Source organism: Anopheles arabiensis, chromosome 2 (genome assembly GCF_016920715.1).
Source record: "Anopheles arabiensis isolate DONGOLA chromosome 2, AaraD3, whole genome shotgun sequence".
Lineage (NCBI taxonomy): Eukaryota > Metazoa > Arthropoda > Insecta > Diptera > Culicidae > Anopheles > Anopheles arabiensis.
Genome location: NC_053517.1, coordinates 62,353,392 through 62,375,669, shown reverse-complemented (window position 1 = coordinate 62,375,669; position 22,278 = coordinate 62,353,392). Strand labels below are relative to the sequence as shown.

The 22,278-nt window shown below is 43.2% G+C and overlaps 1 protein-coding gene across 1 annotated transcript; it reads right to left on the bottom strand.

The window, feature by feature from the left end:
• Positions 1–4,229: 4,229 nt before the first annotated feature.
• Positions 4,230–8,064, bottom strand: LOC120897523. The gene is made up of 2 exons (XM_040302480.1): positions 7,341–8,064; positions 4,230–4,337 (listed from the first exon to the last, which is right to left on the bottom strand). The coding sequence occupies exons 1-2, from the start codon at positions 8,026–8,028 to the stop codon at positions 4,330–4,332; spliced, it is 696 nt and encodes a 231-aa protein (XP_040158414.1). The 5' UTR covers positions 8,029–8,064; the 3' UTR covers positions 4,230–4,329.
• Between the last annotated feature and the right edge of the window lie 14,214 nt (positions 8,065–22,278).

The window sequence follows — 22,278 nt, the reverse complement described above, 5'->3', positions numbered from 1 at the left end:
TCCAGCGGTAATCGCTACTGCGGGCGTACTTGCGGAAAAATCAAAATTGTTTGATTCTGTCGCATGCGGTTTCATACTGTCACCCGCTGCGGGTGTCAAATTCCATACATTTTCAGAAAACGCACACACGCCCGCATCACCCGGCTAGCAATTGACGTTTAATACTATGGCGAGGGGTGTTGAAACGCATGGAGATGTTGAAAAATATTAGATGTTTGCATGTTTCTTGTGCCTCTAATACTTTAAAAGTTCGTGCAGTGCTGTGAAAAGTAAATAAAAGAAAGAATGAATCTTGTGTGATAAATTTTTTGTGTCATTTGAGGAGCGTTTTCGAACAGGCTAAAGTAAGTTCAGTTTATCGCGTTTTTATAGTGCTGCGTAGTGGCGGATTAAGGGTATCGGGGCCCTAGGCGATAATACGAGTTCAGGTCCCCTTGTAAATGGTGAATGGTGCTCTGGGGGGGGGGGTGTTGGTAGCGGCACTAAACTTGCTGTTTGGAGATATAAGTTGGGAAGTTTACAACACTAAATTTGACATGCCGATCCCTACGATCATCAGTCACATGCTCTAAAATATTAGCTGAGGGGGGGAGGGGGGGGGGTACAAAGGATTCGCCAGCATCGGGGCCCCAACTCTGTCCATACGGCATACTATAGACTAGCGATCTACGAGGCCCCTAAATCGGCGGGGCCTCATGCGACCGCCTAGTCCGCCTACTGTTAGACCCGATTATCTGGTGCTGCGCATTGTATTGAGTCCGAAATCCTTCAGCGTTGTGTAATTAACTGGAAATGTGGTTTTATTGCTGTGTTTTTGCTCCTTGGTCGTTTCACCATCACCGTGTTGTTCACATCCTGATGGTATCGGAATGTACGCTATTCGTAAAGCGAAAATACTCCTGCGTGTGATAGAAGTGAAACAACAATAGCATAACTACACATTGAATGCTGCCTGCAGCCTTTTATATCAACAGATGACTCTGGATAACAAAACAGCAGCTTTCTGTATCTTTACGGTTTTATTTGCACTGGATACTAGCTGCTGATTATCGTCTGTGTTGTTTGCATTTTTGTGACGATAGCAGCTTAAAGAATATTCAATAACCAAAGGTTGGCATGTTCTGCACACTTTCATCCATTATATTTATATTCGTCTTATACAGAAACAAATATATGCTCCGGTAGCCGTTGAGTCTGATGCAACAGTTCTCGTCAACAGTTGTTTGTTATGGACATCGATCATGTTGGCTGGAGGACGGATCACGAGTGGAATAGTGGCAGACGGATGACAACTGGAACAGTTGAAACATATTCTATCGACGATGCAACAGATTGTGTCGACAACTATAGTTTCTGCCATCCATAATTATTCGCGCTAGGCGGCACTGCACTCCACGAGCACCGGAATCCAATACAGTTGATGGTGCAGCTAGGAGCACATGTTAGTTTATAAATCGCCAACTGAAGATGTTACTACTTTTTAATTGCTTCTATTCGTCAATTCTTCTATTCAGCAATCGACTACAGAAAGCCAAAGTAATTTTCGAAACGGACCCTACGATACCGACCATACGCAATGCCCTCGGACTACTCTAAAAATGGGCTCATGAAACGTACGCATTCTAAGCGAAGCTGGAGCCTTGAAAAAACTTGATGATGCCCTAGCCACACTGAGCATGGACCTCGTAGCTCTACAAGCCGGAGCCGGCTCCGAAATTTTCTGGAGCCGGTCGGAGCCGTCTCCGGCTTCGGAGCCGTTTTGTCCATCACTACATAATGCCCTTGTAGTTGTTGCAGTCCAACCTGTCTTCCTTCTTGTATATGGGGTAGATGATGCCGAGATTCCAATCACAAGGCATCGATTCACTATCCCACACCTCAGTAACCATTTGACGAATCTCGTTTTCTAGTCTTACACCTACATTCTTGACCAATTCAGCTGCAATTCCGTCGGGTCCGTGTGCCTTGTTATTTTTCAGCCGAAGGATAGCTATTTCGTGTTTCTTCTATGCTAAGTGGTAGTAGCATGACACTATCTGCTAGTGGCGCTTCTAGCTTTTCGCTAAGCTGGTCGTTGAGTAATTCATCAAAGTACTGAGCCCACCGCGAGAGGACCTCTTGCTGGTTACTGACCAGATCTCCATCCTTGTTGCGACAGCAGGTTACCTTAGGTGTTGTTTCGGTGACCTGCTATCGCTTGGTAAAACTTTCGTGTCGGTCCGTACGCCTCTCTGGTTTGCTCGAGTTCCCGCATGTTTTGCTCCTCGAAAGCATGCTTCTTGGAGCGGTGAACTCGTTTCTCTTCGCGTCTGAGCCGTGAATATTCCTCTGCGCATGCCCGCGTTCTATGCCGTTTCTGCATTGCTCGGTATGCAGTATTCTTACGTTCGGTCACTTGTCTGCATTCATCGTCGAACCAACCAGATTTGGTGTTGCCACGACGTGGTGAGAATTTCTTGCACAGTTTATTATTTTTGTTTTTAGAGCGTTCCTCCTCTCGCTTGTAGTTTGATATCTGTTTTCTGGTGGTAGAGACTCTTCTAAAGCGGCTTTGAATTCCTGTTGGATAGTAATGTCCCTTAGAGATTCCGTGTTGAGCCGAGGCTGCGTGTTTTCTCTGCACTTATTGGCACGGGGGCGGGTGATTCTACAACATATCATCAACCAAGTAGTGATCGGAATCCTTAGTGGCTCCTCGATATGTTCTGACATTTAATAGACTCGACTGTCGTCGGCGGCTTAATAACACGTGGTCGATCTGGTTGAGGGTTACTCCATCCGGGTGCGCCCATGTAACCTTATGGATTTTTTTGCGCGCAAATTTGGTACTTCCAACAACCAGATTGTTCGCTGCGGCGAACTGGACTAATCTACTACCATTATCGTTACTGTGCTCATGCAGACTGTGACAGGATGATTATGAGATCATGTCTGGGTCACGCATCTATGGTTCTAGCGAGGCGGCCGTAAAACAGGTCCAACTCCTCATCCTCTTTTTCTTCGGTAGGGATGTGAACGTCCATGATTGCGGGTTTCAACCGGGGACCTACGGCGAAACCCGTTCCGAGCACGCGGTGGCGGTCGTGGCAGCTGTAGTATATGTCGTAGCATTGCTTACCACGCCTGTTGTGCACACCGTTCCCTAGCCACCGAATCTCTTGTAGAGCTACGAGGTCCATGCTCAGTGTGGCTAGGGCATCATCAAGTTTTTTCAAGGCTCCAGCTTCGCTTAGAGTGCGTACGTTTCATGAGCCCATTTTTAGAGTAGTCCGAGGGCATTGCGTATGGTCGGTATCGTAGGGTCCGTTTCGAAAATTACTTTGGCTTTCTGTAGTCGATTGCTGAATAGAAGAATTGACGAATAGAAGCAATTAAAAAGTAGTAACATCTTCAGTTGGCGATTTATAAACTAACATGTGCTCCTAGCTGCACCATCAACTGTATTGGATTCCGGTGCTCGTGGAGTGCAGTGCCGCCTAGCGCGAATAATTATGGATGGCAGAAACTATAGTTGTCGACACAATCTGTTGCATCGTCGATAGAATATGTTTCAACTGTTCCAGTTGTCATCCGTCTGCCACTATTCCACTCGTGATCCGTCCTCCAGCCAACATGATCGATGTCCATAACAAACAACTGTTGACGAGAACTGTTGCATCAGACTCAACGGCTACCGGAGCATATATTTGTTTCTGTATAAGACGAATATAAATATAATGGATGAAAGTGTGCAGAACATGCCAACCTTTGGTTATTGAATATTCTTTAAGCTGCTATCGTCACAAAAATGCAAACAACACAGACGATAATCAGCAGCTAGTATCCAGTGCAAATAAAACCGTAAAGATGCAGAAAGCTGCTGTTTTGTTATCCAGAGTCATCTGTTGATATAAAAGGCTGCAGGCAGCATTCAATGTGTAGTTATGCTATTGTTGTTTCACTTCTATCACACGCAGGAGTATTTTCGCTTTACGAATAGCGTACATTCCGATACCATCAGTGTTGTATTTCACTCGTATATTTGTACTTCTGTATCTTTTCCGTTTGTACGCTTCTCCCGACGCTGCTCCAGTGGCGCACTTTTTTCCCGTTCCCCTGTTGACAGCCGCTGTCAGCCAACCGCTACCAGGTTGGTCCATTTGGTGATGTTGACATTTCGATGGTTATGACAGCTCTTCCCTCCGAAATAGTTATTTACAGTAGTAGCCTTTGTGGTGTTTTTGATACTCCTTGCTGATCGCCGCAGTTTTGCTTCCGGTGGTATTTCCGCTGAACATGGAGCCTCTGATGGAAAACTCATTGGTGGAGGGTTGGATGGTTGCGCTTGTACTATTGACCTAGATCCACAATCTGTCATTAGTTCTGGTGTACTGCTATTTTTCGGGATGGTATTAGTTTCTGATTCCAAATTATGCGAAGTAGTCTCTCTGCCTTGCCAAGAAGTGTTCCTATTTATGGGTTTTTGCATACTAATACCCACAGCGCGCATTTGATCGATGTGACGTCTCCAAGTTCGTCCATCATCTAACTCTATTTCATAATGCAGTTTACCTAATCTTGCTGTTACTTTTCCGAATTCCCATTTGTTATTTTTAATGTACTCCCTTGCAGCTACTCTTTGTCCTATTTCAAAATCTTTAGTTTTTATGATTTCTCTATTGTTCGAGTTTGAAGTTGGAATCATTATGTCAATACGGCTGCGTATTTGCCTTCCAAATACTAACAAAGAGGGCGAAAAACCAGTGCTAGGATGAATTATTTTTCTGTAAGACAATAGAATATTGCTCAACACTTCTGGAATTTCTGTACGATTACACTTTACTGCCTTCAGCTTTGATTTTAGTGTTTGAATAAAACGCTCGGCCTGTCCATTTGTCGCTGGATGGTAAGGTGCACTAAATTTATGAATCACCCCGTTTAGCTTTAAAAACCTGGTAAATTCCGTTGACGAAAATTGAGTGCCATTGTCGCTAACCAAAACCATAGGAATTCCGAATGTACTGAATATTTCCCTGCAGGCATTAATTGTGGTTTCGGTAGTCATGTTGTTGACGACACGGACCTCAGGCCATTTAGAGAAAGCATCCACTAAAATAAAAAAGTAGCTTCCCATGAAAGGACCAGCATAATCCACATGCACCCTCTGAAAAGGCCCTTCTGCTTTCTCCCAGCAATGTATCGGTACTTTTGGTGGGTTTGCTCTTGTCTCTTGACAGGGTTGGCAGTTATTTACAATATTTTCAATTTCTTTGTCTATGTTGGGCCACCAACAATAACTTCTTGCCAAAGATTTGATTCTAGAGATCCCAAAATGAGAAGAGTGAAGCTCCTGTAATACCTTTTCTCTTAATAAAGGCGGAATGTAAACTCTACTCCCCCGCATAATACAATCACTTTGTAAATCGAATTCATTTTGATCAATACCAAAACAGTGTTTCGGTAAAATTATTTTACCCGTTCTGAGGGCACGCAGTAGTTCTTCAACATTTGGGTCTACAGCTGTGGCTTTTGCCAATTCAGGAACTGTTAAAGGCAATGTTTCGATTACGTTGATCTCAACTAAATCGGAATCCTCTATTCTTCTATAAGAATCCTCTGACGGTAAAGGCAACCTTGACAATGCATCGGCGTTACAGTGGTTTACAGATTTCCTGTGACGAATGTTATAATCAAACCCTTGTAAAAAAGCTGCATAGTGCTGCATTCGCATTGCCGACATCGTTGGTAATCCTTTGGATTCTGAAAATATCTGTGATAAGGGTTTGTTGTCCGTTACCAGAGTAAATTTCCGTCCATATAAATATTGGTGAAATTTATGCACTCCGAAAATGATTGCGTAGGCTTCTTTGTCGATCTGAGAATATCGCTATTGAGTTTTGTTTAAAGTTTGCGATGCGTATTGTAATGGCCTTTCGGTTCCATCGGCAAATTTATGGCTAAGGACGGCACCTACCCCGTAGGTGAGGCATCTGTAGCTAATATGAGAGGAAGGTTAGGATCATAGTGTACCAGTACTCTCTCCGTTTGCATTTCCCTTTTTACCTGAGCGAATGCCTTTTGGCAATGCTCGTCCCAAACGTATGGTATTCCATCTTTTAGAAGATTGTTTAAAGGATAGTTTACAGTACTTAAATTTGGGAAGAACCGTCCGTAATAATTTACCAAACCTAGAAAAGATCTTAATTCATCTACGGATTTCGGAGCCGGCATGTCCTGTATGGCCTTAATTTTTGTATGTAGTTTGTGTATGCCATGTTTATCAACTAGGTATCCACAATATTCTATTTGATCTGCGAAAAACTCGCATTTAGCTTTGTTTACTTTTAAATTGTACTTTCGTAATCTTTTTAGTACTTCTTCTAATCTTTTTAAATGGATTTCATCGTTTGGCCCTGTAATTCTAATATCATCAATAAAAGCAGTTACTCCTGGAATGTCCTGTAGAATCTGTTCGATTAACCTCTGAAATATTGCTGGTGCCGATGCCACCCCGTACATTAGTCTGGTAGGGCGGTACAATCCTTTGTGGGTTGCTAATGTTAAAATATCCCGACAATCGGGGCTTACCTCCAATTGCAGATAGGCTTGGGAAAGGTCTAATTTAGAAAATTTTTCCCCGCCTGCAATATTTGTGAACAATTCCTCAACTGTCGGTAGTGGGTGCTCGTCTACTAATAGGTTTGGATTAACCGTGATTTTATAGTCACCACGTAATCTTACATTACCCCCTGATTTTTTTACTGGCACAATAGGTGTAGCCCATTCAGAATGATCCACTTTCTCTAGAACGTTTTCCTCAACTAACTTATTGATTTCATTGGTTACAGCATCTCGGACAGCAAATGCGACAGGCCGCGCTTTGATAAAAATAGGTTTTGTTTCTTTGCGAAGAGTTAATGAAGCTTGTAACCCTACAATTTTGCCTATTCCTGCCTCAAATACTTCCGAATATTTTTTTAGTAGAGCTTCTAGTATTGAGCATGGAGTGAAATTTTCCTTTTCACAATATGAAACTTCTTGACTGGTATGCATAAATTTATTCAAATCTAACTTTATAGTTCTCATCCAGTTACGTCCAAGCAAAGGATTTCTGTCGGATTTTGTGACAAGCAATGGCAAAGGAATTTCTAAATTTTTAATTTTTGCTCTCACTTCGATCTCTCCAAGAACGTTGATAACACCGTTGCAGTAACTTTTCAATTTTACATTGCTTTTCTTCATCAATGTGTTAGGAAAACAATTTAATCTATCCCTGTTACTTATTAGTGATACTGGAGAACCCGTGTCCACCTCGAAAATAAGTTTTCTATCAGAGATTTCCATTTCCAGCAAAAACTTACCCGCCAGATTTTGCACTGCTCTCAGGTTGAGCACATCCACAACGTCATCGTCACAGGCAGGAAGATCAGGCTCGTACTCCAGTGTGTGTACTCCTGCTCGTTGTAGTTTTGTACGACACACTTTATCCAAGTGTCCCATTTTCTTGCAGTAGTTGCAAATTGCATTCCGGTGTCGACACTTATCCGCAAAATGCTCTTCGTTTCCACACCGATAGCAAGCTGTTTTCCTTTGAACCGTTGTTGGCTTGCTCTTCTTCTTGCTCGTGGTGCTGATGTGCTGAACTGGATACGCTGCACCGGCGCCGTGTATTTCGTCTGCGCCTCGATTTGACATTTCCATACTAAAAGCTATGTCCTTCGCTTTAGCCAATGTTAAGTCGCGCACCTCGAGCAACCGCGATTGGATCGCACGGTTTTGGAGTCCGAATACAAATTGGTTTCTCAAGGCTTTGTCGAGGTAATCCCCAAAATTGCATGTTTGTGCTAGCTTCTCCAATTCCATTAGATACGTAGACAGTGTTTCGTTTTCAGCTTGCTTCCGATTTGCAAACTTGAAATTTTCCAAAATTTCTAAAGGATTTGGGTTGAAATGCTCTTGAAGAATGGAAACAATTTCCTGGAACGTTTTAGTTTGCGGTTCTGCATTCTTTAACTTGTTGCACAACACGTCATAAGTAGCACCACCCATATAATGGAGAAGGTAATCACGTTTGTCTTCTTCGGAAACTCGATGGATTTTTGAAGGCAATTTGCAACCTTTCCAACCATCTCTGAATTTTGCAGTTTGTTGGATCAAACGGCTCAAATGAGAACATTGTAGACATATTCGTAACAGCAGTAGTTATCCCCCGGACCGAAACAGACAGAGCGGTACCTTCACCCACACTTGAGCCGGGCACCGATGTGCTGGATGTAGTAGAACTGGATGCCTTTGGTTTTACCGCAGCAGAATGGGCCGTAACAGAGCCTCTAGTAGAAGTGTTCGAAGAAATAGGCTTAGCAGTAGCAGAATTGTCCGTAGCAAGGACGCCAGTAGGAAGGTTTGAAGAAGAATCGGCCGTAGGTGTTCCGGTACTGGCAGATTTAGCAGCAGCCCGTGTGGTGACAGAAGCAGCAGGAATTTCGGTCTTCTTTGACGCCGGATCCATGAAAACAACACAAGCTTAGTTTGCTTAGGTATAATAACGTGGTTTTCGTACTTCCTCGTCGCCAATTTGTTGTATTTCACTCGTATATTTGTACTTCTGTATCTTTTCCGTTTGTACGCTTCTCCCGACGCTGCTCCAGTGGCGCACTTTTTTCCCGTTCCCCTGTTGACAGCCGCTGTCAGCCAACCGCTACCAGGTTGGTCCATTTGGTGATGTTGACATTTCGATGGTTATGACAATCAGGATGTCAACAACACGGTGATGGTGAAACGACCAAGGAGCAAAAACACGCTATTTACGGATTTCCTCGATTGAAACTTAATTGAAAAAGTTCTTTTGGTCCTTTGTGTTAAAACCGTCTCCGGAGCCGTTGAAGCGGAGCCGGCTCCGGAGCCGTTGGTGCGGAGCCGGCTCCGGAGCCGTCGGAGCACCGCTTGGCATACCAACCGCACACCGTTTGTGACTACCGATCTGAACAGGTGTACTCACGTGTTCATACGCAACGAATGCTGTGGTCGAATGCTGCTCATCGTCTCTATCTTTCTCGTCCTCAGCTGCGGATGATAGTAAGGCAATGTGTGAGGTTGTCAGAAGGTCTTTTCCCCCGTATGTACTCGGCGCTCTTCGAATGTCAAGCACATGTCTCGGCGTGCCTTCCACCTCTACAGTGTTTCTTGATATGACACCAGTCACTGTGCCAGGCTTCCATTTGGTTGTACAGGTTACTTGGGGTGGCTTAACGATTACCGAATCTCCTGGCTTGAAAGGGCATTCCTCAACGCCTTTTTCTGAAGGCTCTCGAGGTTTTGCCGAAGATTGTCTCAATTTGTAACGGAAGATGGCATCTGCTGGCGATTCCTCTCGACTACAATCCGACGCCAGATTGTACCAAAACACAGCCTGGAGAGGTGACGTCGCACTTCTGGCAGCTATTATTTTAATTGTTCGATGGTTACGTTCGACAATACCATTACCGGATGGACGATAAGCTGCTCTATATCGCCTCACTACATTCCAGTTACTACACAGCAGTTCGACATAGCTAGAGCGGAATGCCAATCCGTTATCCATTAGCAATTCATCAGGAGGTCCTCTTTCACGAAATACTCCTTCCAACACCTGACCTATTTCTGAACCACTTTCTGTTTTTATCTCACGCCATATCGCAAGTCCTGGTCCACAATCTACTATTGGGGGCCTTCACGATTCTAGTTAGTTTTTTGTATGGAGTTTGACAGTTGGAGGATGAAATCATTTAACTACTCCATACAAAACCACACAAAAACTAGCCTGCAATTTTCAGACTAGATTATTCTAGCCACAAAGCTAGAATTAGATTCGAGTACCTGCTCGAAAACCTGCTCGGTGTTGGTTACATTTATCCCAAGGTGCATTAAAGAGATCACGTGGTGAAATCTAGAATCAGAGTGTATGTAGTCCAGGTGGTCTCATAGCTTTTTTTTATAATCAATTTTGAATTTTGATCACTTTTTGACAGAATGAGTGAAAACTTTTGCTCCAACGAGCTTTCTAGAGGCTTGACGAATACTCAAAACACTCTTAAAATCATCATTCAAAAGTAGAAGCGATAAAAATCAGCCTTCTAAATTGGGATTAGATCCTTGGGATAAGCCCACCTGCATATTATACTCACTTAGATAGCTGCTCGAAAACTGCAATACAATGCAAACAGCTGACAGGCTGAAATTCAGCCTACGAACTTCAAACGGAAAGAGCCCCATTGTAAAATATGCGCTAAGGTCTTCGAGCTCCTGGTGTACGAACCTCTCCTCGCATCTGCCTCGAACTACATTAGCGCAGCTCAACATGGATTTGTCCCTCAGCGTTCAACCACCACCAACCTGGTTGAGTTCGTTAGCCTCTGCCACAGGACCATCGATGCCGGCTCGCAGATCGACGCAGTCTACACGGACATCAAGGCTGCCTTCGATAGCGTTCCGCACGCCTTGCTGCTCGCAAAGCTCGAAACGCTTGGTCTGCCTGTGCAGCTGCTGGCCTGGATGCGCTCCTATCTTGCTGGTCGCACATACTGCGTGAAGATGGGACCCCATACGTCGCACCGTTTCGATGCTTCTTCGGGGGTGCCGCAGGGGAGTAACCTTGGACCGCAGCTGTTTGTCATTTTCCTGAATGACGTATCACGGTTGCTCCCTCCTGACGGCCACCTACTGTATGCAGACGACGCGAAGCTGTTCCTGCCTATCCGTGACCGGTCAGACCAACTCCGCCTTCAAGCCACTCTAAGTGCCTTCCAGTCATGGTGCTCTTTGAATGGTCTTGAATTGTGCGTCGAGAAGTGTGTTGTCGTTACGTTTGCGAGAAAGCGGTGCCCCTTAGTGTATGACTATGCGTTAAATGGGATCTACCATTGGTCGCAAAAGCTGTGTCACGGATCTAGGAGTGCTCCTTGACGAAAAGTTGAGCTTCCACGACCAGCTAGAGCACGTTGTCACTAAGGGTAACCAATTGATCGGCTTACTAAAACAAATAGCACGAGACATCACTGACCCGATTTGCATCAAGACGCTATACTGTGCTTTGGTGCGACCAGTGTTAGAATACGCTTCAGTAGTATGGTGGCCTACAGCTGCTCGCCCCCTAGCTCGTTTAGAGTCGATCCAGCGCAAATTCACGCGGTTCGCTTTGCGCTCCTGGAGTGTCCAACTTGACTATGAGGGACGCTGTGCGTTGCTTGGCATCGAGACGCTGAAGCAGCGGAACTGCAACGCTCAGAGGCTGTTTGTCGCGGGACTTCTTGACAATCGGATCGACTCGCCCGCGCTTCTTTCGAGGCTCAACATGTATGTCCCGCCGAGATCGCTCCGAGCTAGATCGCTACTTGACGTGGAGGAACGCCGCACTCGCTTTGGCTCCTCTGATCCGTTTATTCGTATGTGCCGTGAGTTTAATGTTATTTGTGATCGTCATCAACCTGACATGTCGCGCACCGCATTGTTAAATAGTATTCGTGTCGTGCGACCTTTTACATGTTAATTATGTTACTTAAGACTAAGCGTGACAAATGAATGACCGAAATGTGACTATGTTATAATGAATGAATGTAAATGAATTCGCTTCAAGTGGGCCACTTGCGGTCCGTTGAATTTTAATTAATAAATAACAAATAACAAATAACAAATATTTACTTGATTCAAAGTGGGTTACGTCTACAGCCAAGCGTTGCCATATTCTTTTTACTTCGAGATCACCTTGCTCGTGTGTGGTCGGTGCTGGGTCGATAGATTGACACTGTATGCATTCGCGTACGCGCTGCGATATTTCATTTCTATGTACTGTTGGATCTACCAGTCTTGCCAGATAGATTGAACGATCTACGCCAAAATGATGATGTTCATGCAACCTCTTCATATGCCACGTGTAACTCACGTGTGATCGGTTTAATGAGCCATGATTTTTTCACTCGCGTCAAGGCATCCGCTTTGTTCTTTTCGGACTAAACAAAAATCACGTTCATCTCCAGTGCATATTCGTTCATGAGTTCTCGTATTGTGCCCAAACGTCTTCTGATCAACATCTCTGAAGCACCAGAAACTTTGGCTCTTGGTCCCAAATCACAGGCCGATCGAAGCCAGCTAACTACAGTAGCCGAATCACACATCACTTTTAGCTTACTCAAGCGCCATTTTAGTGCAAGCTTGATTCCCCTCATCACCGCGTCTAGCTCCGCAATGTTAATATGGCCAGCATCTGTTTCTTTTCGCAACCAAGCTGCATCTTCTACTATCTCGCCACCTATTTCCAAGACTACACCGTATGCTACAGAGCTAGCATCACACCAAACAATGCCTTCCACAGCATCTGGTGGCACCATCCAACAACCTCTAACCGGATCATCGCGTTGCACTCTTTCTAATATTTCCCGTAGGATCATCATTGCCTGCCCCTGACAATGGTTTTTCGAGTAGCTGCAAGCGACGCGCAACCAATTAGCCACTGGGTAGTGTCCCACCAGGCGTCCACACACAGAGAAAAATTCCCTCCTCGTCAATTCGTGATCAGGGAAAGTCGGCAAATCAGTCCCACGACGAAACAACACTTGCCTTTCGTTCTCGCTAAGTTCTAGCCCAAGAACTCGCCTTCCATGCAAATGTACTGGTGGCTTCGCTTCTAGCCCATACCGCTTCAGGTGGTTGACAACTTCGCATGCCGAGACCACACTTTCATCCACAATAATATCGTCAATGTAGCTACCAGTGCTTCGTCTGATTGTGTCATTTTGAGATAATACATATTCAACTATTTTACCCATGATTTTTGGTGTGCTACTCAACCCAAAGCCCAAGCGTGTTAAGCAATAAGATCGGTTTTTGAAACATACGTGTTGAAAGTTCCAGAGGCTAGGATCGATCCGTACCTGAAGATAGGCAGATCGCAGGTCCACCAACTTTAAGGGTCCCTTCATACTCCGCCACCTTCGTTTCATCGCAGGCAGGAGCATCCAATCCAGGGTTCGATCGAACAAAGCTTTTAAGTTCACGATAGTCAAGAACCGGTCTAATCTTGTTATTGTTCGGTTGTTCTATTGCCATGCGTGGTATCCTACCGTATTCCTGTGACTTCCATGGTCACAGCCAACCATTCTCAATCCATGTTTGAAGCTCTTTATCGAAACGATCTTTCTTTACAGGATGTTCAACGCTGTCGTAACTAGCGGTAGTGTTTCTCAGCATCGCAGGGTCTTTTTTCCATTTCCACCGTGCAGTCCACTCTTTCCCATCAAAGAGTATCGTATCGTATCATGCATCGATGAATTGGCTTCACCACTAGCATCCATTTTTAATAATTCACTTCGCACTGGTTTCTTCCCTGACCTATGGAAAAAGTCATGGATATTTCCCGTTTACAAAAAAGGCGACAGAACTTCCATCTCAAATTATCGAGCTATTTCGATGCTATGTGCTCCCAGTAAGCTGTTCGAATTATTAGTCCATAAACATATAATGCATGGTGCTATTAACATATTTACACCTTTGCAACATGGCTTCCTACCTGGACGCTCCACCGTCACAAACCTAGTGCAGTTCTTGCATTTTACTTACAAGCAGCTAGACAAAGGGTTCCAAGTAGATACTGTTTACACTGATTTTCACTCTGCTTTCGATAGCGTCAATATCCATACCTTGACTAGCAAACTTTTAAAACTTGGTTTTCATATCAGCATAGTTAGGTGGCTGAATTCGTATCTGTCACGTCGTTCAGTACGTATTAAGATTGGAGATTGCATCTCTAGTGAATTTAGCAGGGTCTCTGGTGTTCCTCAAGGCAGCATTTTAGGGCCTCTATTATTTAATCTCTTTATTAATGACATTGTTTACGCTATACCTGACTGCCCGGTGCTACTGTACGCAGATGACCTTAAAATGTACTTTCCTGTGCGTAGTTCTATTGACTGTCTCCGATTACAAGGCTTTCTTTCTGTTTTTAACCTTTGGTGTTCCTTAAACTGTTTGTCACTCAATGTTAGTAAGTGCTCGGTCATTTCGTTTACTCGTGCGAGAACTCCATTATGTTTTAATTATATTCTTTCTGACACTTTATTGCCTCGATCTGAAACTGTTAGGGACTTAGGCATTATATTAGACACGAAACTTGTTTTAGACAAACAATTTGACGACGTAATTGCTAGGGCTAACAGGACTCTTGGACACATAATTAGAAGTAGCAAAATGTTTCATGACCCTCTCTGTTTAAAATCACTTTACTGTTGCCTTGTTCGTCCTTTGATTGAGTACGCTTCAGTTGCTTGGTTTCCGGAGCAAGTCACTAGAATTGAGAGGCTTGAGAGGATCCAGCGAAAATTTACCCGGGTAGCTATTAAGCGGCTTCCGTGGAGACATAACGACGTGCTACCAGCTTATCATACGAGGTGTCAGTTGTTAGGGCTTGAAACTTTGGAAAAGAGAAGAATGGTTGCCCAAGGAATTTTTATGTTCAAACTATTAACCGGAAGAATCGATGCACCTCTATTGCTAAGTCATGTAAATTTGTATGTCCCTACTAGACCTTTAAGAACTCGACAATTTTTAATAACTGACTTTCGTTATCGTCTTTTCTGTGCTAGGGATCCGTTGTTATTAATGTCCAAGAATTTTAATTTATTTTCAAATTTTGTAGACCTGTCCTTTAGTGTACCGAAATGTACTAGCGTCATTCGAGATTGCATTACGTCTAATTTTAGGAACACATAGTTTATAAGACATTAGTTTTAATTGTGTATGTAGGCCATGGAGGCTCGATACTCTATAATAAATAAATAAATAAATAAATAAATAAAGCTCGCCTCAAAATCTCTATCGTCTATTGGCACTGCTCATTACGCTCATTACACTACGTGCTTACTCATTACGTGCTCATTACACTATCATTACGCCACCGAACAATTCTATAGCGTCCATTCCAAGCACTACATCAACGCCATCGACCAGCTTGTCCAAAACAAGACACTCGATGCGGGCTGACATTCCAGAACATTCCACCAGTATACGTGCATAACCTTGGCAAGAAACCCTGTCTTCATTAATTGTTACTATCGTTGCGAGCGGTCCAAACGCCGTAGATGTAGAGAACCGGGGTGAGATGATCGATTTTCCACAGCCAATGTCGATAAGAGCCTGCGCTTGTACACCGTTTAAAGCAACTCGAACAATAAGCAGCGCCTCTAAGCATGTAGTGAGAGATCCGCTGGCGCCGTAGAACTCCCTTGTCCGTTTCCCGCAAGGCAATAACGCCGAAAATGCCCTACCTGACCACACGTCCAGCATAGAGGTGGTTGCTTTGGAGTTTTACACTTTTTTGCCGAATGCTGTCCCCTGCATCGCGGGCATACCTGCATTGTTTCTCCTTGTCGTTGCTCTGTATACCGCCAGTTAACAATAGCTGCTGCCGCCATGTTTTCGTTCACGCGCACTCTTTCATCTGTTTGCCGCTTCCCGTACTCGCGTCGCATCTAGAGAAGAGATCGCGTCCCATCTAGAAGCTTCTCAGTGTCGGTCAAAATTTCTGTCATCGCATGCAGCGCGCTTCTGACCGACAAGGGCAACCCGTGGCAGTATCGTGCACGTAACACCTCGTCGCCTTTGATGCCTGCGTCTTTTATTAAGCGGCATAACTTTTGGTGATACTGTTCGGGTGGTTCGCCAGCCCACTGTGCGCCAATGAACGATGCGTAAGATTCAGCCGGATCCGGACCAAAGGCTTTTCTAAGCGCCACCTTTATTGCCTCTGAATTTTTCTTCTTCTCATCGCTCAAGCGATCGTACACCAGGGCCTTTCCGCCATCTAAAAACAGCGGCAACAGTTCTGCAACAATTTTCACTTTGCGCAATTCTGCAGCCCTATCGAAGCGATCCAGCCATCCGACGATATCACCATCACCTGTAAAGGACTTTACAACATCCACAAAGCGAATTTCTGCAGATTCCACCATTTTGTATCAAAGGCCGAAATAGCTTGTGATATAGAAATGATAACCACACCGTTTGGTTGTCTTCTGTCTAATGCCCGTTTATTTCTTCTTCATGCGGTTTGTCGCTTTGACAGATTGGCGTTGTCGGAGCTTTAGATTTTAGCTTATTTATGGCATCACCGACATTTGCTGGTAATGAAAAAAAAGTTTTCTTATGTTTGTTGTGATATGCTACCAAGTCGTGAGAAGATGGTTGCATTGTTTTAGATATATCTTGTATGAATCTATAACAGTAGGTGAACATACCCTTGAATCTCTGCAGACCTATTGTTTCAACACCAAAAATGCATTTAGAAGTTTTGATTTTAATGTCGTTTTGTGACAGACGTTGTAAGACTTCTTCTACGTGTTTCTCATGTTGACAAGCATCTTTGCTTGCGATCAAAATATCGTCTATGTAAACGAAAACATAACTCAAATCACTAAATATTCCATTTGTGAATCTTTGACATTTTTGACTTGCATTTCGAAGACCAAATGGCATTCGAGTAAATTCAAACAGTCCAAAAGGTGACAATTGCTGTTTTAGAGATATCCTCCTCAGCTACTGGAATGAGATGATACGCTTTGACTATGTCTAACTTCGAAAAGATACTGTAACCATTTAAATTTAATGTAAAATCCTGAATATGAGGAATTGGATTTCTATCTGGAATCGTTATAGCATTTAATCGACGATAGTCTCCGCAGAGTCTCCAATCTTGATCAGGTTTTGCAACCAAATGTAATGGAGATGAAGCTGATAAAGGTGACGGACGACAGATTCCTAAGTCCATCATCAATTGAAATTCTACCTGAGCTGCCTTATATTTCACTGCGTCTAGACGCCTCGGCTTTGAAAAAGGCAGTGCTCCTCTGGTGGTGATGTAATGTACCACTGAGTGCTGAACTGATTTGCTGTAATTCGGTGGAGCAGTTAGTGATGGAAACTTGTCCAATATGGTTTTGAACTTTCCATTTACTTGAAATAATTTTGGCGTCGGTGTATCGACACTAGCTATTGATCCTTTTGAAAAGAGACTGGTCAGAGGATCGATCAGTTTTTTGTTTTTTAAATTCAAAAGGATTCCAAATTTTGCTAAAAAGCAGCTCCAATTAGAGGTCTATTGACCGCAGCGAGCACAAATTCATGCTAAAACTCACGTCTCAACCCAAGGGAAACTTTTAAATTTTTTGTTCCGAAAGTGTCTATAGTGCTTCGGTTTGCGGCTGAAAGTTTATTAATTGGTGTTTTAGTTATTTTTCCGAACATATACTGAGGAATAACTGAAACATCTGCCCCTGAATCTATTAAATAAGTAAGTGCACTGAGAGAATCATGAACGAAAAGTCGACAGGAATGTTTACCAATTGAAACTTTCAGGGTTGCTCCGATACCTGTCAATTTCGAAGCAATCTTTAGTTTTTTTCATTAGATTTCCAGAAAAACGGTTTGACACAATTCTCTTATTTCAGATTGTAGAATAATATGAAATATCTCTTTCTCCTACCGAAATCAAAGCTACTTCTATTTGCTTTGGTAATCGCCCTAACCAAAGTCTTTTAATGAAACTTGTTGACACTTCAGTACTACCAGCGAGTTGTGACATTTTCCTGAAAAAACTGACGGGTCTCCCATCTACGCATGAAAAACTAATCGTGAAATACGTTGTTCCTCGCTAGCAGAAAAACGTTCTATAAGTTTGACTTTTAAATATTTATATCTATCTTCAGCAGGAGGATCTTGAATAATGTCCATCGCCCTCTCGAACGTCTCTGGTGCCATGGCACTCAGCAGGTATATGCATTTGGTTTGGTCTCTGACAATGCGAGCGGTTTCAAATATTGCTTCCGCTTGTATGAACCATCCTACTGGAGAGCTAGCCCAGAATTGTGGCAACTTAATTGTTGAAATTTCCCCAGAAGCAGAGGCAGTAGTGAGTTCAAGCTTTTCGTCTAATGACATAGTAGCAATAATTTTACAATGTAATATGCAGAAAAAGAAAACTGAATGTGGGTAACTAAAATCTAACTGAATCTAAAATCTAACGATAAATGCAGGGATAGTTTAATGAAATCACCAATCGCCCCTAGTCCTTTTTTTTATGTAAACCTAGCTCATCGAACCCTATTGCATATTTAACATAAAAAATAATTGAATCTAAAGATACATTAGGTTAGACAAGCGTTTACGCATTATGAAATCGAAATCATTTCAAACGTTGTGCTTATACTAATTTTGTTTCACTTTAAATCACGCATGACATAATGTTACGCACCGCACCATATATTTTCAATTCGAATGTGGTATTTTAATTTGGAACGGTAAATGTTGTGCAAAAAAATTGTAATTGTTATTTTTTTTAACTAGACGCATTTTTACGTAATGCACTGCACAATGTCTGCGCCCACACGCACGGTCCAAAACAGCCGAAGTCATACAAAATCATGAAAAAGTCTGCGCCCCTTTGTTTCGGCACCCTCGTGAAGTTTACCGAGCCGAACCGAATAGTTGTGTTCAATAAACATGTGTGCGTATCAGGTAGCAGCATTTGTACTGCTTACCTGCCGTATGCTGCTGTGATACCGAGCGAGACGCATAGACAACGCATCAAAAGGACATGTGTAGCCGTGAGGAAATTTTTCTGTGTCTCTTTTGCCTTGTCCTTGCCTTTAGATCCTGATGAGTAAAGCATGCATACCTTTCGGGTACGTTCGGGGTATAAGCTCTGTCCCTCTCATGTTAATAGTGAAGATAGAATCGTATGTCATCGGCTCTGCCTTCGGGCGTGGGCAGGCCTGTGGACGCCGTTTGTTCGCAGGCAATTGCTCACTATTGTCTTATTCCTGTTCTTTATTTGGCAATACTCGTTTACTCACATGATACCTGTAGAGAACGCTGCAACTGCCGATGGCCGTGATGTGAAGCTGATGATGTGGATGTTCGTACCGATCTTCATAAATCGGTGTGGCGACCGGGACCAGTATGTGTGTTGCAGAATCAGGCCTCTCGTGCCACTAGCTATGGCGATGCAGCGGAGTAAGAAGGAACGGTGGCGTGTCGATAACTGCGATCGTCTATTACCGCTGGGTACGGCGATGATGAGTAGAATTAGTTGTCCCTTATCGTTGCCTCGACGGTTATTAGTGGCGATGACACCTCAAGGTAGATGCGAATACTGCTTCTCTCTCCAAATTGCTTTGTGTATGCGGTGGCTGCGCCTCGTGGTCGGCGCGAAAATTGCTTCTTTCTCGAAAATTGCCCCCGCGATGGCGGTACCTCGTGGTGTGCGAGATGGCTATTTTCGCGATGGCGGCACCTCGTGGTGGGCAAAATGGTTACATCGCGATAGCGGGTCTAAGACGAGAGAGTCCTCTTCACGATTATGGCAAACAAACGTAGCGTTTCGCTCGATTGCGCGGTACGATTTTAAACGGCTGTAGTGTAGCCGCGTTCTTATCGAATTACGTCATTTAGGTTCGTTAAGCTAGATTCGTTAAGTTAGATTCGTTAAGTTAGATTCGTTAAGTTAGATGCGTTAAGTTTAATCTGTAAGTGTTAGTGTTAATTTGTATAAAAGTAATTAATAAACCCGAGCGGAGTCTCTTTTTCCGTTTGGACGTTCGACTGAACACACGTCCGTAAACCTACAACATTCCACGGCCAACAAAAATAGCGGCAGGCTTTTGGCGTAAGGTGTAACCAAAACGCTCGAGCTGTACTCGTGTCGTACAGGACTGAACTAGAGAGCACACTTTCTTTCTTTCTCTCTCTAACCCAAGTAAACTACGTTAATAATGCCAATGTGTGGCGCGTTACCAGCGAGATATCAATGATCGCGTGAAGAATGGCATACACTTTCTCCGGTTTTAACTTGTGCGGCACCATCACTATATACGATCACGTTTTGACGGAACTTATTGATCACGTCGGGGTCACCAATGCAGCGGGTTCGCGGAGCTTTGTCTCGCGGCTGTATCGTTACCAAAAGAAGGACTTTATTCTCACTTCCTTCTATTTTTATAAACTCTCCTAATCCTCTATCCTAATGTATAAACCTAACCAAGCTATAATAATCCCCAATTATTATGGGATCAAGGTTGCTACAGGTACTTACCACCGGGTCTTGATTCAGCGTTTGTGATGGAAGAAATATTTAGAACCAGCCGTTTAAACAATTGAACCATTTACTACATCGCGCTTGGCGATATTATTCATGCAATAAGAATGGATCTTCTTTAACGTATGATTTTTGTCTAGCATCACAGGCGTAAGCATCCGCGCAATGAAGAGATACCTGCTTACTGCTGAACATTAAAAATATGTGTGTTATAAGAAAGCAACAGGTTTTTGATGAATATCTTAGAAACTATTCATCGTATCCAAAAACGATCTTGAAGAGTTAGATTCAGCAACTCAAAATACATGTAAAAAAAGTTTTTCATATTTTTTTTATTACGGGTTCAGAAACTATTTCAGATGTTCAAAACTCAGAACATCGAAAGAAATCGATGGATTATATTAATCTTAGCATTGCGGCTTTTTTGCACCGTTCCTTCTGAAAATATTATCTATTTAAACCTTAACGTGTCTTAAGTGTATAAATTTACCAAATCAAAGATACTTGGCCGTATCGGGGAGTTCGTTCGTTCCCGGGAACGTTCGCCGCGACGCTCATTTTCACTCTTTTCATAGCCCTCTATGATCAAAAATTAGAAAACCGTCTAGGTTTTGTTCTGTCCAGTCTAGTGGTACAACCCTGGTCACTCATGAGCAACGAACGTTCTTCGACGAACGAGCTCCCCGATACGGCTGACTATTATTCATTACACGATATGAGCTCGGAGTTATTATTTTAAATAAAACTGAAAAAATGGTAAAAACAATAACAAAGGAAACATATATTGCATAGAAAATACAGTAATCAACATCATGAGCATGAATCCCACCGTGCAAAAAACCAGCGCATCCTTTCCTCAGCATCGTTTGTATTCGACTGACCAAACCATGGGGAATTGTTCGGGTCTCGTCAACTGAACGAGAAAGCCCCGCTGCTTCCTATCTTCATCGATACATTCGCTCCGCGCACACACACATCAACACGCGCTGTGTTTGAATCTGTAGAACTTGATGCAGAATGCATGCTTTCTTGCACTGGCACAGAGTAAAAGGTTCGAGCGACTTCGGCTTTAACTGTTGGGACGTGCTATATCGTGAGCAGGCCAACAAGAAAGAGAGACAGAGAGAGAGTCACTTGGGTTAAGAATCAATATCATTATGCGAAGTGTACCGAGAGATAGCAACACAAATTGAGATTAAATCATCACTGAATACATAAAAACTAAAGTTGTAATTTAAAAAAAAGTTTTTCTAAGTAAATAATAATAAATCATACACACATGAAAAGATTAGAGAGTATCATTATTATAAAATTTACATATTGTCAAAACAGTTAACGACTGCTCGATATCGCATATAGGCAAAGACAGCAAAAAAAAATCGAGCAGTATAATTAAATGTCGTTTGTTTAACGACGGTTTAGGACCAGACGTTAAAATAAAGAAATGAACTCAATGCGTTCGCCTTAACAAATTCGAGCAATTTTAAACGTCTCCCTGCTAAACAAATTCGAGCAGTCTACGAGCACGCATCAGGCCTCCCGCCATGCAATTGACAGCGATTTGCGAGGGCGCGCGAGGGCTCGCACGCCATACAAGTTCACCGCCCCAGAGCCCTCGCATTAAAGAGCTTGCGAGCCTTGGTAGTTTTTTCACTCCTAGTTTTAGCAGTTATAATTATAGCACCCCAAGTGCAGGTATAACAGTGCAAATTGTAGCATACTAAACACCTGAATTTTGTCATTTTATTTTAAAAATTTTAAATAGTGATCTTTTCGAGAAATACTACCGCAAAAAAATAATCCATGAATAAAAATCAAAGATTATTTAAAACACCATAAGATTTCGAGCAGATGATATCATTCACAACCCTCGCAATGTTTGACGGGCCACTTGCAACCCTCGCAATGTTTGACGGGCTCGCACTCCATATAACTTAAAAGCTCCAGCGCCCTCGTATCCCGCCATGCAATTGACAGCGATTTGCGAGGGCGCGCGAGGGCTCGCACGCCATACAAGTTCACCGCCCCAGAGCCCTCGCATTAAAGAGCTTGCGAGCCTAGGTAGTTTTTTCGTCGCTAGTTTTAGCAGTTATAATTATAGCACCCCACAATTATAGAGAGCAGGTATAACATTGCCAATTATAGCTTACTAAACACCTAAATTTTGAGATTTTATTTTGAAA

Bases quoted from the DNA above. Each gene is read 5' to 3' on its own strand.
- LOC120897523 (XM_040302480.1), bottom strand. From the start codon at position 8,028: ATGGGTGGTGCTACTTATGACGTGTTGTGCAACAAGTTAAAGAATGCA.